Raw genomic sequence first — 20,092 nt, forward strand, 5'->3', positions numbered from 1 at the left:
CAGAGAGAAAGAGCACAAGCAGGGGGAGCGCCAGGCAGAGGGAGAAGCAGGCTCCCTGCTGAGCAAAGAGCCCGATATGGGACCCTGAGGTCACGACCGGAGCCAAAGGCAGACGCTTAACTGACTGAGCCACTCAGATGACCCAAATTTGTAGTAATTTTTATATTAAAAGTCACTGGGTGTTATACGCAAGTAATGAATCATGGAACTTTACATCAAAAACTAGGGATGTACTGTATGGTGACTAACATAAAATAGTAAAAAATTAAATAAATAAATAAAATTGTTCCATGAAAAAAAAAGTGATTCTTTTTGGTGACATTGCTTACAAAACAGGCTAAAAACACTCCAATCCAATTTCCTTGCCTAACCTTTGAGAATCTGCAGGTTGTTTATGCAGATATTCATAGGATATCATCTTTTCACTGAGAACCATCCAAATATCTCTCCCATGTTTATTCTCACATTCTCTTTCTCCTTTGGTTGATTCACAAAAAGAGAGGATGGGTGGCCATGGAGAATTGAAGATGTGTTTCTTTTCTTTTCTTTTTTTTTTTTTTTTAAGATTTTATTTTATTTATTTTAGGGGGGGTCGGGGGGTTGAGGGGGGAAGTGGGAGAGGGAGAGAGAGGGCAAGCAGACTCCCCGCTGAGTGCAGAGCCCAACACAGGGCTCAATCGCAGGACCCTGAGATCATGACCTGAGCCGAAATCAAGAGTCAGTTGCTTAACCGACTGTACCACCCAGGCACCCTGGAGATGTGTTTCAACATAAGTGTTCAGTATAACCGTGTGATCTGGTCTTGATTTGGTTTTGCATGTTTTGGGAGGTGGGAAGGTATTTTCATATTTATTTTCACTTTTTTTTAAATATTACATTCATTTCCTTTTCATTTTTGTGTTGTGAATTTCCTGTTGCTCTGTCCTGTCTTTGCCTTGGTTGGTGGCCAAAGGAGCCAGCAGGGCTGAAGACCCTCCGTCCCGTGAGCATGCCCTCCTGGCGCCGTACAAACAGCGAGGAGCAGGAGGAGGAAGATGATGATGATGTCGTAGGTCCTCCTGGGGATGCCAGGATCCCAGCTGGCACGGCAGGGCCATCAGAGAGCCTGAGGTTCTCAAGGTCTCCAAGTAGCTCAGTTATCAACGGCCTTCTTCCCTCTGCACCTGGGAATCTGGGTCCCAAAGAAAGTGGTTAAAACTAATTGTGCCTCTTGCCACTGTTAGATGATCCTGGAGTGGGGATTATTTTGCTTATCTGAGAGTGGTTGGCACAAAAAGAAGCGTGGTGTTTGGAGGTGTCAAGTGCCTTTGTGACCTGGAGACCCATAGCCTTCTGGTGGCCTTGCTGTGTTGTCTGAGTCTGGATTGCAGAGCTGTGGAAAGTTCAGTTGAAGGCATGACAGTTAATTGCTCTTGGCTCCACACTTCAGACTAACTCTCACTCTCTCTCCACCTCTAGCCTCCGGGTTCTCACCACACACCACACACTGTGTCATTTGTTTTCAAAACAGCCTGTTGTTTGCAGACCACTCACTGCATGGAGGTTCTCTGCCTTGGTCAGTAATAGCAGTCGCTGTAGAGGACAGTGATTTTAACTCGCATGCTCTTACGGTGTTTATTTTTGGTGGGGAGTACCGAGGAGTGAAGTAAGAGTGTGTAAGAAGGGCATTTCCTGCTTGCAGGCCCTAAATTACAACCCATAATCTTTCTCCAGAAACAGGGATTAGGCAATATCCCTATTTCTGGTCTTCTTAAAATGATTTTTCCACCACCTCGATTTCCCTACCCATTGCCTTAGACTCTTCGGTTTCACAGGCTCTGTCGTCCTCAAAGCCATGTTCACAAGTAGTTTAGCTGAAATGACTGAAAAAGAGGTTCTTGCTAGAAAGATTTTTCCTAAACCTTTGACGGAAGAAGTTATCCTTTTGCCCAGGCAGGCCTCGACATCTCTGCAGTTTATCCTCCGGTGGGAGTATTGTTTAGACGTGTTGGGGGCCTCCAAAGAGATGCTTCTACCCTTATCTTTACATGTGTTGGGTTACTTTTTGTGTGGTTCAACCTGGGGGAATGTTTCCTCTGTGCGAGCACCTGCCACAGAGCTATCTTATTATTCGTCAGCCTTTAATCAGTACCACTTTGACATTTACAAATGAATTGGGTATATATGTATAATCTAATGAGAGTGTTGTCTCAGGCCCACTTTTAGTAAAATAAAAGCAACGTTGGAAAATGAGCAGGAGAAAAGGTGACAGAGGTAGATAGCCATCCTGCACGTTCTCACTGGGCAAACGGATTTCAAGCACTTTCGGATGGATAATAGCTGAACTGAGGACAGGGCACCAGAGGTACCAGAGGATGGAGATGCGCTTTCTCTCCTGTGGCTCGTATGACATCCGGGCCTGAGCGACTAGCGGGAAATACCTTTCTTTGGAGTATCATGTTGAACAGCCCTACATCACCAAGGTTTTCGTTGCTCTTGGTATTTCATACTGAGGTAAAAGGTGGCCTTCCTAAACGGACACCTCTCTGCCTGGAAAGTAGGTTTCTTCCCGATTTTTGTCTCTCGTTTTTTATTTTTTCACTTGTTTATTGAGCATATGTAACTCTTCATTCCCTGGCTTAAAATTGGCTACCTCTAGCTTCTTTTGCCAGGTTTTTAATAAGGTTGGCTCTATTACTGTGCAGTATGCAATTAGGACTTCCCACCTTCCCTTAAAATAGCATTTGACTGTGATTTTAGGAGCCATAGAGGCAGGCTTTCTTCCCGTTACCTGCACACCCAGAATCAGGTTCTGCCACATTGCCACAGAAGGACCTGTAGAGAAGCCGCAGCGCTGGTTCAGCGTTAGTAAAGCACACTGTGTGTTCACGGGAGGCGCAGTGGTAAACAAGCGTTTGGGAGGCCTCGGAGAGCATGGCGGAACACACACGGGTTCTGCCATTAAGGGGTGCTTTGTGTGATGCTCCCATGGCTGGCTTCCACCATGAGGAATTCTTTTAGTCCCTGAAATGAAAAAGGACTGGGGTCCGCGTGGGTAAATTGGTGTAGCTACAATTAACATCACCTATTGTTTGTTTGCAGCCCCGGGAGAAGGGCAGGATGCGTTTTCACAGGCTGCAGAATGTGCAGATTGCTCTGGACTTCCTAAAGCAGCGACAGGTAAGACGATTCCATGCTTTCCCTGTTCTGCCCGGGAATGCTGGCGTTGAGTCCCCACTTAGGAATGTTCTTAGCGCTCTTCGTGGGCCCTCGGTAATCACTGCACCTGACTGGCCCGGTCTGAGTCTTACCTGCTGGTGAGGAGTTGCGTTATGGTGGACAAATCATTTGGTCATCCTTGGATAGAGACAGTGTTAATAGAGAAGAGCAGGATGCCAGAGATTGGGGGCGCCTGGGTAGCGCAGTCGTTAAAGCGCCTGCCTTCAGCTCAGGGCGTGATCCTGGCGTTCCGGGATTGAGTCCCACATCAGGCTCCTCCGCTATGAGCCTGCTTCTTCCTCTCCCACTCCCCCTGCTGTGTTCCCTCTCTCGCTGGCTGTCTCTCTGTCGAATAAATAAATAAAAAATCTTAAAAAAAAAAAAAAAAAGATACCAGAGATTGAACCTTAAGGTCAAAAGGAAGATGGAAAATTAAATCAGCAAAGAAGATAGAAAAAATGTACATCATCCAGAAAGAGGGAAAACCAGAAGGTTACACGATCCTGAAAAGTAGAGGAGGGGCTGGTCAGGATTGGCCGCTGTGTTGGTGCCATATCAGGTCTGAGGGAAAGGTCCGAGCCATCAAGCATTGGTGACTTAAGAGAATGGTCTGAATAGAGCAGAAAAGCACTTGGAGTTTAGTGGGCCTGGATATAGAAGGGGAAAAAAGAAGTTTTCAACATTTTTTTTTTAAAGATTTTATTTATTTATTCGACAGAGATAGAGGCAGCCAGTGAGAGAGGGAACACAAGCAGGGGGAGTGGGAGAGGAAGAAGCAGGCTCCCAGCAGAGGAGCCTGATGTGGGACTCGATCCCAGAACGCTGGGATCATGCCCTGAGCCGGAGGCAGATGCTTAATGACTGAGCCAGCCAGGCGCCCCCAGCATGTTTTTGGACATAGGAGGAGAAGCCAGTCAAGAGAGGCAGAGGGAAATGAGAGTGAGGAGGAGTACTGAGGGGTAAAATGTTAGCCCTGGGAGATGCCGTAGAGATGTACCAGCCCAGTTTCTTCATCTCCTAGATAAGGAAACTGAGATCTGGACTGGTGAAAAGACCTGCCCCAGAGCGCACAAGCTGGAGCAGAGCTGGGACTTTCATCCAGGTCTCCTGCCATTGGAGTTCAGTAATCCTGCCACCACCCATGCTGTTTCTCCCCTTCCTCCCCACTTCCTGGTGGATGGAACCAAGTCCGGGGACTGGGGGTGAGATCCTGAGCACAGCTAGTATGGTTATCTTTGAAAAAGAAAAGGAAAATGCCCCTTTCTCTGAGATGCAGGGAGAAGGAAGGAGGGAGGGATGACGATGCAGGGGTGGTGTGTGGCAGAAAGGAAGATGGACGAGGGGGTCGGAGAGTTCATCTGCTTAGAGCCAGCCTTGTAGAAGAGCTGGGTCTAGCCGCCGGTGCTAGGCAGTAGCTCGGGTCAAGCTGATGTTGAATGGTATGCATATTTTAGAATTAGTTCATTTTTGTCACTTTTGTCAGTAGTTCTCATTAACTTGGGAAATTCTCCTTCTCTGTGCTCCCAGAGCAGTTCAGTCCCAATAGAACATCTACTGTATTATTTCTCTGTTTACTGTCATGTCATGTAGGCCCCGTGAGGACCAGGAACAGGATCTTCCTTAACATTTTTATCTTAATCGGCTGTCAGAGTGAATGGTCCATAATTGACACTTAATAAATATTTGTTGAAATAAATTGACAAACGAAAAGTGGTGGAAGAAGTAGAAGCAGTGTTTAGGGTAGTGGAGAAAGCAAGATTGGAAATGTCTGTGTGTAGAGCTAGAGGGAACCTGGGGGTTCTTAATAGCCAAGGTCGATTAAGAAGAATTGATTAGCTACACGTCTAAATAAGGACCAAGGGTAGATTTGGTTACTATGATCAAATGAAAATGTGTGCGGATAAGAACAGTGGCCTCAGAGAAGGGCAGGGTGAACTCTGGAACAGCTCTTGGTAATGGGAGATCCACGTCGTAGTTGTGTAGGTATCCAAAGTAGAGTAAAAGCAAAAGTTCTCAAAATGGAAAAGGCACACAAATTGTGCAGATAGGGTGACATTTGGGTCATTGTGATGAGTACTAAGACCGCCAGTTTTAGGAGTTAGGTGCTAAAGTCGTCAAGGGTTAGGAGAGATTGGGAGGTGGTTTGCCAAGATAGACTTCGGAATGGAGGAGGCCAGCTGACGGAAGTGGGACCGAGGAATACGGACTGGACTGATACCGCAGCCTACCAGCTGTGAGTCAGTGATAGTGGTTAGAAAAGTTTCTTCTCAATCTAGAAGGGCAGCATCTCCTTCTGGAGATACAGGTGTCTTTGTTCAGGCTGCTATAACAAAAATACTGTCGACCAGCTGGCTTATAAGCAGCAGAAATGTATTTCTCATAGTTCCGGAGACTGAGAAGTCCAAGAGCAAGGCACTACTGGCAGATTCGGTGTCTGGCGAGGTCCTGTTTTCTGGTTCGTAGTCCGCAGTCTTCTGGCTGTGTCTCCGCCTGGTGGAAGAGCAAGGGAGTTCTCTGGGGTCTCTTCTACAAGGGCACCGTTCCCATTCATGAGGGCTTCCCCCTCATGATTTAATCACCTCCAAGGCCCCACCTCTAAATGCCGTCACACTGGGTGTTAGGAAGGACACAAGCATTTAGCCTGTAGTACCAGGTCCCTATTAGTGTAGGGGAGAAGTGAAGCTTGTTTGAGGTCACTAGAGTTCTGCAGAGACACACAGATTTCAGTTCAATTGAAGAGATACAGGGAGGACAGCTCAAGGACAGTTTGTCACAATTGAACAGGAACTCGTGAGGGTGTGACAGACGAGGCTTGCTGAGCTGGTTTTCCTGGTGTCCTCGCAGTTTCACCACTGAAAGTACCACATCCCAGGAAATCTCTCGGTTTCTAGCACATGGGATGGTCAGCCACCCTAGTGGAGGATAGGGTCCGTATGTCTATGCACATTGTGTTGTTGGAGTGAGATTTTACAAGTGAAAGCAGATGCTAGTGGAGGCATGGTCAGGTGTGGATACCTTCAACAAGGAGGGAAAATGGAGGTGAGAGCAGGCCAAAGACTGGTAAGGCAAAAGAGCTTGCCACCCCCTCCACCAGGGAAAAAAGAAAAAAAAGTCAGGGCTGTGATGACTTAATAAAAAAGCAACTCAGGATACCACATGCTTACAAAGTTACCTTGCTGATGGGAATGCAAATTGGCATAGTCCTGCTGGAAAATAGTTTGGCAGTTTCTTATAAAGCTAAGCATATACCATATGACCCAGCAGTCCCACACCTGTAGATTTACCCTGTAGAAATGAAAGCGTATGCTCATGAATGGAGGAGCTTGATTCGTTATTGTCCCAAACTGAAAACAATCGGAATGTTCTTCAGCGGTTGAATGGGTAAACACAGCGTAGTCTGTTGATAACGATGGAATACCACTCAGCAATAAAAAGGAGCAAACTACTGATAGACGTTACAGCGAAGATGGAAGTCTCAAGGGTATTATGCTGAGTGGGGAAAAAAAAAGCCAGTATCAAAAACTTACGTACTGTGTGATTCTATTCATACAACGTTCTAGAACAAGTAAAACTGGGATCAGATCAATGGTTGGCAGGAATTAGGGCTGGGGGCAGGGTGTGACTACAGAGGGGCAGCATGAACTCACCTTTCTGGGGGAATGGAACTGTTCGATTATCCTGATTACAGTGATAGTTACCCACATCTGTGCAGATGTTGAAACTCATAGAACTGTGTGTGTGCGCGCGCACACACACACACACACAATGAGTTTAATTGTATATAGTGATGAAAATCTATAAAGATGAAATCAAAACAAAAAGTCCCAGAGCTCTGAGAACAGCCTCTGTTTTTTTTCCAGGTGAAACTAGTGAATATTCGCAACGATGACATCACGGATGGCAACCCCAAGCTGACCCTGGGCCTGATCTGGACCATTATTTTGCACTTCCAGGTAGGGCCTGTGAAGTTTGGGGTCACTGTTGCTTGGCTTGGACATTGCCTAGAGAGAGCTGGAAGCTGTACGGCCTTCCATGGGCCGAGCAGCTAGCCTTCGTTCTCTGTGCGTGGCCGAGAACAAGGGTGAGAGTAGGAGTGGCCTGGGGACAGAGCTGTTGTAGCCTAAGCCCAGAACTTCCTGCTCATTTGCATGCTGAAATGGGATTTGTCACTTGTCTGCGTGTTGGCAGTCAGGTTGTTAGAAGTCTGCTCAGCTGAGTCAAAACTGGCTCTTTGGGGACTCGAGTGTGGAGGGTTTGATGCTTTAGAAGGGTGGAGTGAAGGCTTATAATCCTACTTTGATGTAGACTTTTCCTCATCTCTAATTATCTTAAAACAAGCCCGGTTAATTATAGCACCGCCTTCGTCGGTTTGGGCTTCTGTAGTGAAATACAGGCGCACCTCAGAGACATTGCCTGTTCGCTTCCAGACCACCACAGCAAAGCAAGTCAGATGAATTTTCTGGTTTCTCAGTGCATATAAAAGTTATGTTTACACTACACTGTAGTCCATAAGTGTGCTGTAAATAGCATTAGATCTAAAAAAAACAGCGTACAGACCTTAATTTAAAAAATACCTATTGCTAAAAAATGCTGTCATCTCAGTTTTCGGTGAGTCATAATCACTGATCATACATCATCATAACAGATATAATGAAAGATCTTGAACTATTGGGAGAGTTACCAAAATGGGACCCAGATACGAGGTGAGCAAATGCTATTGGAAAAACGGCACGGAGAGACTTGCTTGACGCACGGTGGCCACAGACTTTCAGTTTGTAAAAAATGCAGTATCTTCCGAGTGCAGTACAGTGAAGTGAGGTGTGTCTGTGCCATGGATTAGGTGGCTTAACCAACAAATGCTTTTTTCTCAGGGTTCTGGAAGCTGGCAGTCTGAGATCAGGGTGCAGCATGGGAAGGTTCTTGGTGGGGGCCTGTTCCTGGTTAGCTCCTCACATGACCTTCCCTTGGTGCACGCATGCAGAGAAAGAGATCTCATGTCCCCGCATCCTTTTATAAGGGCATTCATCCCATTATAGGGGCTCTGCTCTCATAACCTCATCTGAACCTAATCACTTCCCAAAGGCCTGTGCCTTCAAATCTATCACATTGTGGGGGGGGGGCTTCAACACGAATTTTGAGGGGACACACACCTTCAGTCCATAGCAAGCACCTTAGGAGCTGGGTTTGTATATGTGCTTGTAAGCGCAAGTGTTGCTTCCATCATACTCAAGGGCGGTGGCATCTTGGTAGTGTTGACATGGTCACACCGCCTTCTTGTTGCTGCCCCCTTCCTAAGAGGGCAAATCCGTTTCAAGTCTGGATTGCTATTGGAAAAGAACAGCCTTATTTTTATAAAAAGACCGTTTTGAATCATTTTAGTCCAGCCAAACAAAGCTGTTTCTCAGACAGCTCTCCCACACACAATTGCTGTTTATGAGGCTGATAGATTCGAGGGAGCACTTCTTGAGCAGGTAAGAAAAGAAGGCTAATATAAATAACTCAAGGCTCTGACTCCAGGGGCTGAAGTGGCTGTGGTGTCCTAGTTGGGGCATTAGTGCCACCTGCTGGTTGTAAGGAGAACAGCAGGTGTCCCAGAATTCCGTTACCCAAGAAAATTCTGAGTTTGGGGCTTATTTCTTGGAGCTCTGGTTTGGAGGCAGTGCTGGCAATCTGGAAAATGTGGAAGTAACATGTGTTTTTGTGCAATCACAGGGTGTCTTCAGGCATGCTTTGGATATAGGGGTAACTAGGAACATGGACTTGGCAAGGGTGCATTAGCAGGGTGGGAACAAGCACTTTGCTGAGTTTTCGTGGAGGACTAGAGTTACCCCCGGAAACCATTATGAGCACAGGAGTTTTTTGTTTTTGTTTTTGTTTTGGGGGGTTTTTTTTGGTTGTTTGTTTGGTTGGTTTTTTTGAAGAAACTGTTTTGGTCATTTGTATTTTTGCCACAAACCTGTCCTCACTGTGAGTGCTGAGTGTTAGTCTCATAGGTGTGAGGTGAGAGGATGCTATCCACAGTGTGTCTGTTTACCCTGACTGCAGCTCAGTCTCTTTTTAAAAGGGAGACTCATGGACCAAGGAATAAAAACTGAATTGGTTCATCAACACTTTGCTGGGACAGAGGAGACAGGGGTAATGAAACTGTTCCTTTCCTGAACACCTCCATCAGGAAAATGCTTACTGTCTCTTTCTTTAAAAATTTCTTACATGGGGCGCCTGGGTAGTGCAGTCGTTAAGCAACTGCCTTCGGCTCAGGGCGTGATCCCGGGGTTATGGGATCGAGCCCCACATCAGGCTCCTCCGCTGGAAGCCTGCTTCTTCCTCTCTCACTCCCCCTGCTTGTGTTCCCTATCTGGCTGGCTGTCTCTCTGTCAAATAAATAAATAAAATCTTTTAAAAAAAATTTCTTACAAAAACTTTGAAACATTTAAAAGTAGAGAAAATAGTATGAAGAACTACCGTGTACCTATCACCTAGCTCAACAGTTCTTTACTCATGGCCAGTATTATTTCATCTTTATCCTAATCTACTCCTCAAACCCCAGTAGGTTATCTTGAAAGAAGTCCCAAACTTCATGTAATTTCATCTGTACATATGTGTATATCTCTGAAAGATATTCTTAATTTAAGCAAACTATTATAACACTGTAAAACTCAATAATTTCTTAAAATCATCAAATACCTGATTATTGTTCAGATTTTCTCAATTACCTCATTAAAAAAAAAAACAATTGGTTTCTTTGAATCAGAATCCCAACAAAGTCTACATATTGCATTAAATCGCTCCCCCCCCCAACATTGCAGTTCATTGAGGAAATCAGGTCTTTTGTCCTTTAAGGTTTACAAAGATGCTGATAGCATCTCTGGGATATCCTCCATCCCTCTGTTGTATTGCTTATGAACTGGTGGTTTAGATCTGGACCTGAGGCTCAATCCCATTCAGGTTCCTTTTTGGGGGATGTGGAGGGCAAGGGTGGTGGTGTTGAGTTGTGTACGTCAATTGCTGCGTATCAGGAGGCACATGTGGGTCCAGGTGTTACCAGCCTGATCCGCCCATTCCTTATTAGCTGTTCACTGAATGGTAGTTAGCTGTTCACCTAACTACTGATCATCATGCTAGTTCTACCGTTTCATTAGAAGTTACAGAACGGTGCTACTCAAGTTCTTTCATTCCGTCTTCGTTATTTAGCTGGTGTACTTCTGTAAAGAAGAACTTCACCTCGTCAATTACCCTGAGAGGTATCTCCTATAGGAAAGGGGAGATCCAAAGAGCAATGCTCCCGTCTTTCCCTCTGTTTACCAGTTTTCAGCATAATTAATTGGGTCCCTAATATTCTCCAGAGATGACAATGAAAGTTTCTTTCCTCTTCTTTTTTTTTTTTCTTAGTATCACTTATGACTTACGGGTTTTTAGCGGATGTAAAGGTGTCGCAATAAAATACCACTGTCATTCTTCCTAATACTCAAATAACTTCAGCTTTGACCAACGAGAGCTTCCTAAAGTTGACTCTGAGTCCTTTGGCATGACTCCCTTGGTCCTTTTTGATAATCCTTAATTTCTTGTGATGAGACGTTCCAGACTCTTTTTATATATTTCCTGTCCAAGACTTGAAATTAGCAATTTCTCCAAGGAACTCTCATTCTGACCACAATCTGAACGCTGCTGGGTTGGTCGGTTTTTCTGTGGACAGAGCTAGGCAATGTGTGTATTTTTCTCTTTTAAAAAATCATGAATTTATATGGATAGATCTCATTCAAACATAAATTACAGAGTTTTTTAAAGCTTATTTGTTTATTTTTTAGTAATCTTTACACCTCATGTGGGGCTCGAACTTAGGACCCCAAGATCGGGAGTCACATGCTCTTCCAACAGAGCCAGCCAGGCGCCCCAAAATTATAGAGTTTTATTTAACTCATTTGACTTTATATCTCTTTTCCTCATGCTGACAATCTTGATTCTAACACTAACATACTACTTATTCCCTTTTCCGTACACACACATACATGTAGATGTCTGTGTAGTCACGTGTATATTACATGTAATGTATTTGAAATAAAACAACAATCTCAGTGTCATTATCCACAGTATGATTGCTGAGAAGTTTGGGATTTCTTTGCAGTTTTCTTTGTCCTTTGGTTATATCTCCTAAGGGTATACAAATAATTATATTTTAAGGTCATTTGAAAAAAAATTTCTCTCTGTTTTGTGAAGCCATTAATTCAATACACAGTTAGGTTCATTTGTCTTTTTTTGCCTCCACAGTTTTAGGGATTGCTTTTTCCCCTTTCAGTTTTATTTCATGTTATATAGAACATCTGTGTTGTTCCAAAGGGACATTTTAAGAGTAAACATGAGGTATATTCAGAGAAGTCTGGCTTCCGTACCTGTCCTCTCTATCCTATATCTTTCCCTTCCATATTAGTTTCCTAACCGTTTTAAAACACCTTTTTGGTTGCCATTCTATTGTTTGTTTATTTTAGGAAAATGCATTCTTTTTTTTAAACGACTTTATTGTGGTATAATTTACATACCATAAAATCGACCCATATTCATTATACAATTCAATGATTTTTACGAGTTAAACAGCCATCACCATAATCCAATGTTAGAACATTTTCATCGTACCAGTAAGACCCTTCCTGCCCACTTACCATCATCCTTCATCCTCCTCCCCAGCCTCAGGCAACCACTCATTTATTTTCGGTCTCTATGGATTTGCCTGTTCTGGACTTTTCGCATAAATGGGATCATGGAATATGTGCCCTTTTGTGTCTGGCCTCTTTCACTTCGCATTACAATTTTGAGGTTCATCTCTGTTGTAGATGTGTCAGTATTCTTTTCCTTTTTATTGCTGAGTACTCCTCTGTGCTATAGATACCCTTATATATTTTGTTCATTCAGCAGTTGGACATTTGGGGTGTTTTCATTTTTTGGTTGTAATAAATAATGTTGATATGAATATGTGAGGACCAGTCTTTGTGTGGATGTATGTTTTTTTTCCCCTTGGATATATACCTTGGAAGGGAGTTGCTGGGTTGTATCGTAAGTTTATGTATAACTTTTTAAGAAACTGCCGCGCTGTCTTCCAGAGTGGTTATACCATTTTACGTTCCCGTCAGCAATCTGTGAGGGCTCTTACTTTTCCATATACTCGTCAAGATTTGTTACTGTCTGTCTTTTGATGACAGCCATCACAGTAGGTATGAAGTGGTGTCTTCTTGTGGTTTTAGTTTATAGGAAAATGTACTCTTTCCCTGAACTCCACAAACATATACCGAGAACCAGCTATGAGCAATATCCTAGGCAGAGTCTGCGGGAGATACAAAGTGAATCCGACACAGGCTGAGCCCAGGTTCAACTGAATAATTCACGGAAATGAGAAGAAATGCGCCATAGAATAACTTGATGGAGACTTAAAGAATCGGGGAGGTATGAGGCTGGGAGATGGAGCACAGTATGTACTCCGTAATTAGCAGCTATTGGGAGCAACTTGTTATAATTGTTAACGGACCTTAAAATTTCCATAGTTTCTGACTTAGCCTACTGTTCCCTGCCGTTCGTTACCAGTTTCACTAGGAGATAAAATACTTTTGGTTTCGTCTGTCTTCTGCACGCACATTGGCTACCTGCTTTTCTCTGTTCGCTGTTTCAGCCTAGCCGAACAACTGTTTTGTCTTCTTGCAGAGGGAAGCTCTGCTGCCAGAGGTCTTCTCAAATGCAACTGACTACAAATTCCTTTTCTTTGCTGTTCTTGCTGGCTTGGTGTTTGTCTGTATTAGCCAAGTGTTGGGGAGCATGGGGAGGGGTTCCCAGCCTGCAGAGGTTTTGGTTGGCTGATAAAGAGTTACATAGAGCCTCCACTATCCTTGTCTTGCTTAAGAGAGTTTGACGTGACTCTTGCTAGTTATGTATTATTGCGGTTTTCTAGGCTTTCATTACTGAGTATCTATTAGCTGTTCTCACCAAGGACACATGCTATATAAAGCCAAAGAGAAATGTAGAGTAGAGCTATCAAATGTTAGGGGATCAGTAAAATAGTCATTTTATTCTCTGTTATTGGTGCTAATGAAATATTTCTGATACAGCCAGCTTTCTTGCTCCCTCTGAACCCCCAAGTAAATACTGTCCCGAAGTTGATGCAGATCATTGCCATATATCATTCCCATACCACGAAGGTACAGACCTTTATGACAGATGAGGTAGTCATGAACAATATGTGCTGTTTTTATAGTTGACACAGATCCTATCTTCTATAGACCCTTTCTTTTTTATTTTTTTTAAAGATTTTATTTATTTATTAGAGAGAGAGAGTGAGCGAGCGAGAGAGAGAGAGAGAGCAATAGCCAGAGGGGAGAGGCAGAGGAAGCAGCAGACTCCCCGCTGAGCAGGGAGCCCGATGTGGGGCTCGATCCCAGCACCCCTGGGATCACGACCTGAGCCGAAGACAGGTGCTTAACAGACTGAGCCACCCAGGTGCCCCTAAACTAATGTTTTTGAGGTTTATTGTGTAGATAAAAGAGGACCTGATTTGTGCGTCTTAACTGTTGATGTGGACTAAAACATGAGTGGAGCCCCTGCAGCTGTGTGACACAGCTGTTATTTGCAGTCTATTACTTACCAGTATGAAGAAGGCATTCATTGCCACAGTGAACATCTGCGTACATGTGTCCTTATGCAAATAGGAAAGTGGGGTTTTGTTGTTGTTGTTTGGTTTTTGTTTTTGGTGGGTTTGTTTGTTTGTTTGTTTTTGGAAGTGGGTTTTTTGGATAGATACCTGGATTGGAATTGCTGGGTTATACCCTTTCCTTTATTTTGCCAAATTACTCTCAGAAGCAGCGTGTGACGCACAGTGTTGGATAACACCTACTACTGCTTGAACGCTTGTTTATGTGTTGTCTGGATCCCTGCAGTAGGATGCCAAAAGAATGGGTTTTGTCTCTTTTATTCTCTTCTTCGCCTGGCTTAGAACAGGTACTTAATAAATATTTATTAAGGGTGAATGGATATTTTATGAATTTGATCTCCTCAAAGCCGTGGGGTAGGTAAACCAGATGGACAGACTGTGATGGACATTTTCCAGTGCTGGGTGTTCAGATGAGCAACGGAAACACTCCAGCTGACATTTTTGGATTACATTTTCTGATCCTAATAATAGGATTTCTTGTCTCTTCATTTTGTCCAAGCCTGTTTTAATGCTAGGATTTACAGTTTTTCAAAAAGATAAGTTCTTCAAAGTCAGAATCTGACAAAATTAGCTTTCCGACTCTCAAGTGTTTATTAAATACTAGGGTATGTCTAGCACTCTGAAATTTAAAAAAAATTCAGGGAGTTAAGGTGAAAAGTGGTTTTTAGCTGGTAGACGCGAGGTTTCCATTTTTGTGCACCTTATGGCACTTGGTACTTGGCATATAGATGAGGCACCATTGATGTTTGTGGAATGAGTGAATGAGCTCATTCACTCCGGCTGTCTCCATGGGAGAGCTGTGAGCAGTAAACAGTTAACTAGAAAAAACCAAAGCAGAAGACCTGCAGAATGTCTGTGCCCTAGTCACCCCTAATCAGCTGCTTTCCCAGAAGGCAGCAGGCGGTGTGTTCAGAGCTCAGGCGAGATGAGAAAAAGGTCCAGGGGGAGGTCTTGGTGATCAGAGTTAACTTACTTAGTGAAATAGTGGAAGCAGAGCCCATGTGGAGTAAAACAAGCCCCCGGGGCACCTGGCTGGCTCAGTCTGTGGAGTATGTGACTCTTTGTCTTCGGGTTGTAAGTTCGGGCCCCACGTTACGTGTAGAGATTGCTTAAAAATAAAATCTTAAAAAAGAAGAAGAAGAAGAAGAAGAGAGAAGGAAAAGAAAAACAAGCACCCAAACTTTGGACCTTAGAAGGTATCTACTTTCCTTAGAGCCTAGTCAAGAGAGTATATTAAGACCCTAGTGGTGGTAGTAGAGGGTCTCCCATCTTGTGGCTTAAGTAACAAATGGGAAGCAAAGGGATTTACTATATAGGGGTTGTCTCATCAGCCCTCGCTCACCCCCCGTTACACAGGTGTGGTAGTATCCAGGTAAGGAAACGGAACCACCCAGCAAGTTAGTTACTTAGCTACGAAGTTCCTAGAGCTGGGAATTTGAACCTAGGCCTACTTTACTGAAAGCCCTGCTCCTTCCCGAGGCCAGTTTTCCTCTGGAGCATAAGGAAATGAAGGCCTGATTTGTCCAACATATGCAAGAAGTTTAAAAAAGAAAAGGCTCCTGGAAATAAATATGCTAGCTTCCGTCAGGCCTCTCTGTCAGCAGCGGTCAGACCCAGCAGCTGTCTTGCTTGCCCCGGAGTTGATCAGTTTCAGGAATTTGGTATGCTTGTATTTCATGAATTTTATTCAAGATCTGGAAAGCTCCATAGTTCCAGTTCTCTTTGTTGGAAGAACGAAGGCCTGGTGCCTGCCTAGAGAATTATATTGTAATGTCAGGTTTTTTTGCTGATCGAATGATTTCCTGAAGTCTGAGTTTCTCTCCCGTGCTAGTCTCCTTGTCTGGTTTCTTGCTATGGTTTATGATCACCACCAGGTGGTGCTGCAGCTTCGCACTCAGCGTTAGGGACCGGCCTGGGACAAACACCCACTGCGGTGGAGCCAGATGGGGGCAGGGTCTCAGGAGCAGTTGTGTAGGAGCTGTTGCCTTAGGGTCTCTTGTTGCTTTCCTTATGTGGAGGGCGTCCTTCAGGACTCCAGGAGAGGTTGAGCAGGGTTACGTAGAGCCAGGCCGGCTATGTCCCTCTGCTGTGTGTTCTGGATGCTCTTGGTATAGAATAAACAGTGGCAACAGGGAAGAAACACGTACAACCTCTTTCCACTCCATCCAGAGCCCCCTGGGTTGCGGTGTTGTCTCATCTGTCAGACACTGCACTAAAAATTGGGGTGGGCGAATCCCGTTGACGTGACAGGGTGATTTTTGAATCCAACTTTGAAGACTTTAATTCAGACTCTAATTCAGACTTCCTGCCCTACTGCAACTTGAGTAAAAACCATCTGGGCCTCATTTTAGCAACTTCCTCTTTTACTCCCAGTAGCCAGCCCAGTGTTATCTGTTTGAGCCCTTGGCCCACGTGAGTCTAGTTGACAATTCAGAACAGTAGGTATCTTCCTGTTTTACTTAATTGAGGACAGACTTATCCCTGCTGCAGTTGGAACGTAATATAACATGGGGTTGAAATGAAGTCTTTAAAAGGAGTTCACATACTGGCTTTGCCACTTACTTGCTGTGTGGCCCTGAGCAAATTATTCAGTTTTCTTAAATCTCTGTTTCTTTACCTGCAAAACAGTAATTTTGACCTCATATGGTTACCGAAGAATGAAATGAGGTAACGCATAGCTTAGCACGGTGCTTGGCACATAACGAATGCTGGAAAAAATGCTCGCCAGCGGCCTCAGTAATTACTGTTGACCGTTTGTGTCAGCTGTTGTTCAGCAGAGGCGGAGCTTCTCTGTTTTATTTGGAAGCCGTATCCTTTTTTACGGAGCTTCCTTAACACAGTCCTCCAAACCGATTTCCGAGTGTCTCCTCTGTGTCATTGGCTAGCAGAATTAGCAGACCTCTCTACTCTCCCTGTCTCTTTCTCTCTTCTGTCTTTCTCTTGGGCAAGGCGAAGAGGAGGGAAATAAATGCTGTACGAGGCTAGGTCTTTAAAGCCTGTGTGTCCTGACTGTGAGGAGTACGCTCGGCTCTCTCTTCAGGTTATAATTTGAAATAATTATTTCTGACCTGAAAAATTTGAACATATATGTACATGGCTTGATATTCTCTTTTGAACATCCTGGCACAACAATTTGAAATCTCTTTCCTTTCAGAGTCTGGGGGCAGTGATACTGGCAGCATCCCCAGCCCTGGTTCTTGGTCCTTCCCTGCCCGGTTGGGAGCAGCAGGCTGGTTTGCTTTCCCTCTTCCTCCTCCTCCTTCCTTCACGTTCCCTTCTTCCATGGCCTCTCTCCTTTCCCCTCCCTTTTCCCTTTACTCTTACATCCCACCCCCTCCTCCTCACCCTCCGTAGGTTCTCCCCTCCCCTGGTTTCTAGCTCCTTTTTGCTTTCTGTTTGTGTTTCTGAGGGCAGTGCTCCAATTACCTCATATTTGGAGAGAGGAAGCTGCAGCCAATCCGGTTTCTGTCTGCTTTTAGGTCAAGTGATTTCTGAACTGCAGTGAGATGCTTTGAATTTGTCTTGTTGCAGCTCTGAGCCTGTAAGATGGCTGTCTGAATCGGCAGCGGCTGGGAGAGACAGAGAGGCGGGGAGGGAGGGAGAAAGAATTGGAGGGATTGCCGGCATAGTGCACGTTTTTAAATGTGCATCGAATCCGATGAAGCCAACGTTGGAATTTCTCTGGGATACCAGGACCGGCTTAGCTGCGTTTTTGATGAGATTAGGAGAGGAAGGCGATGGGAAATTCACTGGGCTGTGTTAAGGAGCCGAAAGATTCACTAGCTATTCCTGACAAGGCTCCCATATCTCCTAAGAAAAGGGTTCGGTTCAAAAGGAAGTGGAGGGGGAAGAAAACCCCTACTCCAGAGGTATCTCATGAGGAAGAACCCTTGGAAGGAACCAGAGTCACTGAAGAGACGGAAACCCAACCGAAGTTAACAGTGAGTCTCCAGAAGGGGGAAGGAGCGGGAGGGGTAGAGTATCTCCCCCCAGACATTTCACTGCCTCGGAACTCGGCCCCCAGCGCAGGGGTGGGTGATCAGGGGATGATCGTGCAGGTGAAGGAGAGGTTCCAAGGGGAGATCCAGACGGCTCACCTTTTGTTAGAGAATGAGTCACCAGTTGCCGGAGGGGCCTGGGATTCCCTGGAAGAGGGGATGACTGTCATCGCTCACCTGCGTGATAACCCAGCGGAAAGCAACTGTGAGAAGTCAGTGAGCCAACTGGTGGAATTTCCGAGGACAGCCTCCTGCAGCAGCAGGGCTGTGCTGCTGCCTTTGCAAGGAGAGACTGCAGTGGGGAAAGGAGGGACTCCACTTGGACTTCGGAGCAGCACTTTGCCCAGGACAGACCACCCCACGGTCAGAGGGACTCAAGACTACCATTCAGAGGGCTGGCATGCGGGGGCAGGAACCATGGCTCTTTGCAGTGCCCCTCACACGGGTTCCTGGATTGCAGAACCTTCTGTTCCTTCATCCCTGCTGGACCAGTCGAGAGGCCATAAATGCACAGAATCCCCCCACGTGGGTCGAGTGCCCCCCCAGGGTCCCAGACTGCCTACTTCTCAGAGTGATTTATCCATCAGTGTCAGGACTGTGAGCATTTTGCCCTCGTCCTCTGGCTATGGCAGTGACGGGCCACATTTTCATGGGGTCCAGCCTAGAGACACAGAACCTGAAAAGAGCTCCACATCCTTCTCGGAAGAGGATGGCACCCTTTCTTTGGAGGCAAGTCACACCCCATTGTGGGGTCTGGAGGAGGTGGGTGGGCTTTGTTCACGCTTGGATTTCTGGCCCTCAAACTTACTAAAGTGGAGCGTGCTAAACAGTGAGGATCTCGGTACTTCTTCTCAAGCTTACCCGTGCCACGTACCAGGTTTGGCAAACAGAGTCTATTTCAGGTCTGCCCCTTGATGCTTGAAACCAAGTCTTTTGTTGTCTCTGGGGAATCCCTGATTCTGGGTAACCACGCAGCATAATTGCTCGAGCTATCTGGTAGGGTTATCTTTCAACGTGCAGTGCTAGGTAGCACTTAACTTTCTCAGGCAGGTCTGTTTATCAGCTTCCCTGCTAGAGGAAGTTGTGGTGTAGTAGAAAGGACAACGGGAGGCCTGGCTACATCTCCTAAGTGAGTGTGGCAGGCATGGAGAGTGTTGAAGGGGTTCGGGGTGAGGCAGCTCTCACCGACGTGATTGTTCTTCCCTGGAGAGTGATGTTCTTACGAGCTGATGTAATCCTGCTCCTGTGGGGACACTGCTAATGACAACACCCATCCAGTATTCACCCAGGTGGAGAGGGCTGGTCCTCCTTTGGTTCCTAACTCCAGCATTAGAGGAGAGGCACACAGAATTATCTGGAGATTAATCCAGAGAGGGGGTTAGGGTGGTTTGACGGTTCAAGGCTAGAAAAAGTTTATGTTCTGATTGGACTTGTTCATGGCTTTAACAAGTTTTTGTTTGTGAGGTATATATACTGAGGCGTAGGTGGCCGTGGTGATGGTGGTGGGTGCTGTGAATGCTTTTAGGGTCTAGGAGCAGGTAGGCATTCAAGAGATCTGGACATCAAAGGGGGAAGAGGACCCAGCCCAGAGTCTGGCATGGAAATGTGTGATTGTGTGGGTGACCGAAGTTACAACTCAATGATTGAAGAACTTTTGTTGGCATGTCAGCTTCTGCAGCAGAAGCAATAAAAACTTTAGGAAATGAGAGCAGCAAAAGGTGGGGATGAAGTCGGGCATTTTCCTTGCTACGGCTGTGGCCAGCTGCCCTGGTATCTGCAGAGCAGGGATGTAGCCTATGCACGGTGCCCTGCTTATCACCTGACAGCATGAGGCCGAGTAGAGACACACTCTCTTTTGCTTGATCTGTGCTTACAGTGTCCTCTTTGGGGATGAATTTGCTCCATGGATAGTCTCGTGTCAGTGCCCTTTGTTATTACAGAGTCTAGAAACTCCCAACAGCTAGAGGGAAATGTGCTATTTGAAAATACTTGTTATATGGTTGGACAAGAGGCCTCCATCAGTAGAGAATGTGTGTTTTGGGGGTAGGAAGGAAAGAGAAGTTGGAAAGGAAAGCAGTGGTGGCTGCTGGGGTGGAGTGTGCAAGTGTTTGACTCTTATCTGTGTTTGGAACAGATGGATGCAGAGCAGTTTTGCTGAACTGATTGCTGTGCTGATACCATTGGCGTTGAAGTTGAAGTTTGGAGGCAC

The 20,092-nt window shown here is 45.3% G+C and overlaps 1 protein-coding gene across 27 annotated transcripts in view; it reads left to right on the forward strand.

Annotated features, from left to right (window-relative positions):
* The window catches only part of MACF1 (microtubule actin crosslinking factor 1), a 328,942-nt gene that overhangs the window by 141,151 nt on the left and 167,699 nt on the right, over nt 1–20,092 (forward strand). For 12 of the 27 annotated variants that reach the window (XM_044390500.3, XM_048221817.2, XM_057305204.1 and 9 more), the window contains exons 4-5: nt 3,082–3,159; nt 7,059–7,151. In XM_044390500.3, the coding sequence (XP_044246435.2) occupies nt 3,082–3,159; nt 7,059–7,151 (171 nt within the window). Of the gene's footprint in view, nt 1–952; nt 1,049–3,081; nt 3,160–7,058; nt 7,152–9,973; nt 18,613–20,092 lie in introns of those variants that run through there. The other 15 variants (XM_044390486.3, XM_057305193.1, XM_057305195.1 and 12 more) reach the window with 4 other exon arrangements.

Source organism: Ursus arctos, unplaced genomic scaffold, assembly GCF_023065955.2.
Source record: "Ursus arctos isolate Adak ecotype North America unplaced genomic scaffold, UrsArc2.0 scaffold_32, whole genome shotgun sequence".
NCBI lineage: Eukaryota > Metazoa > Chordata > Mammalia > Carnivora > Ursidae > Ursus > Ursus arctos.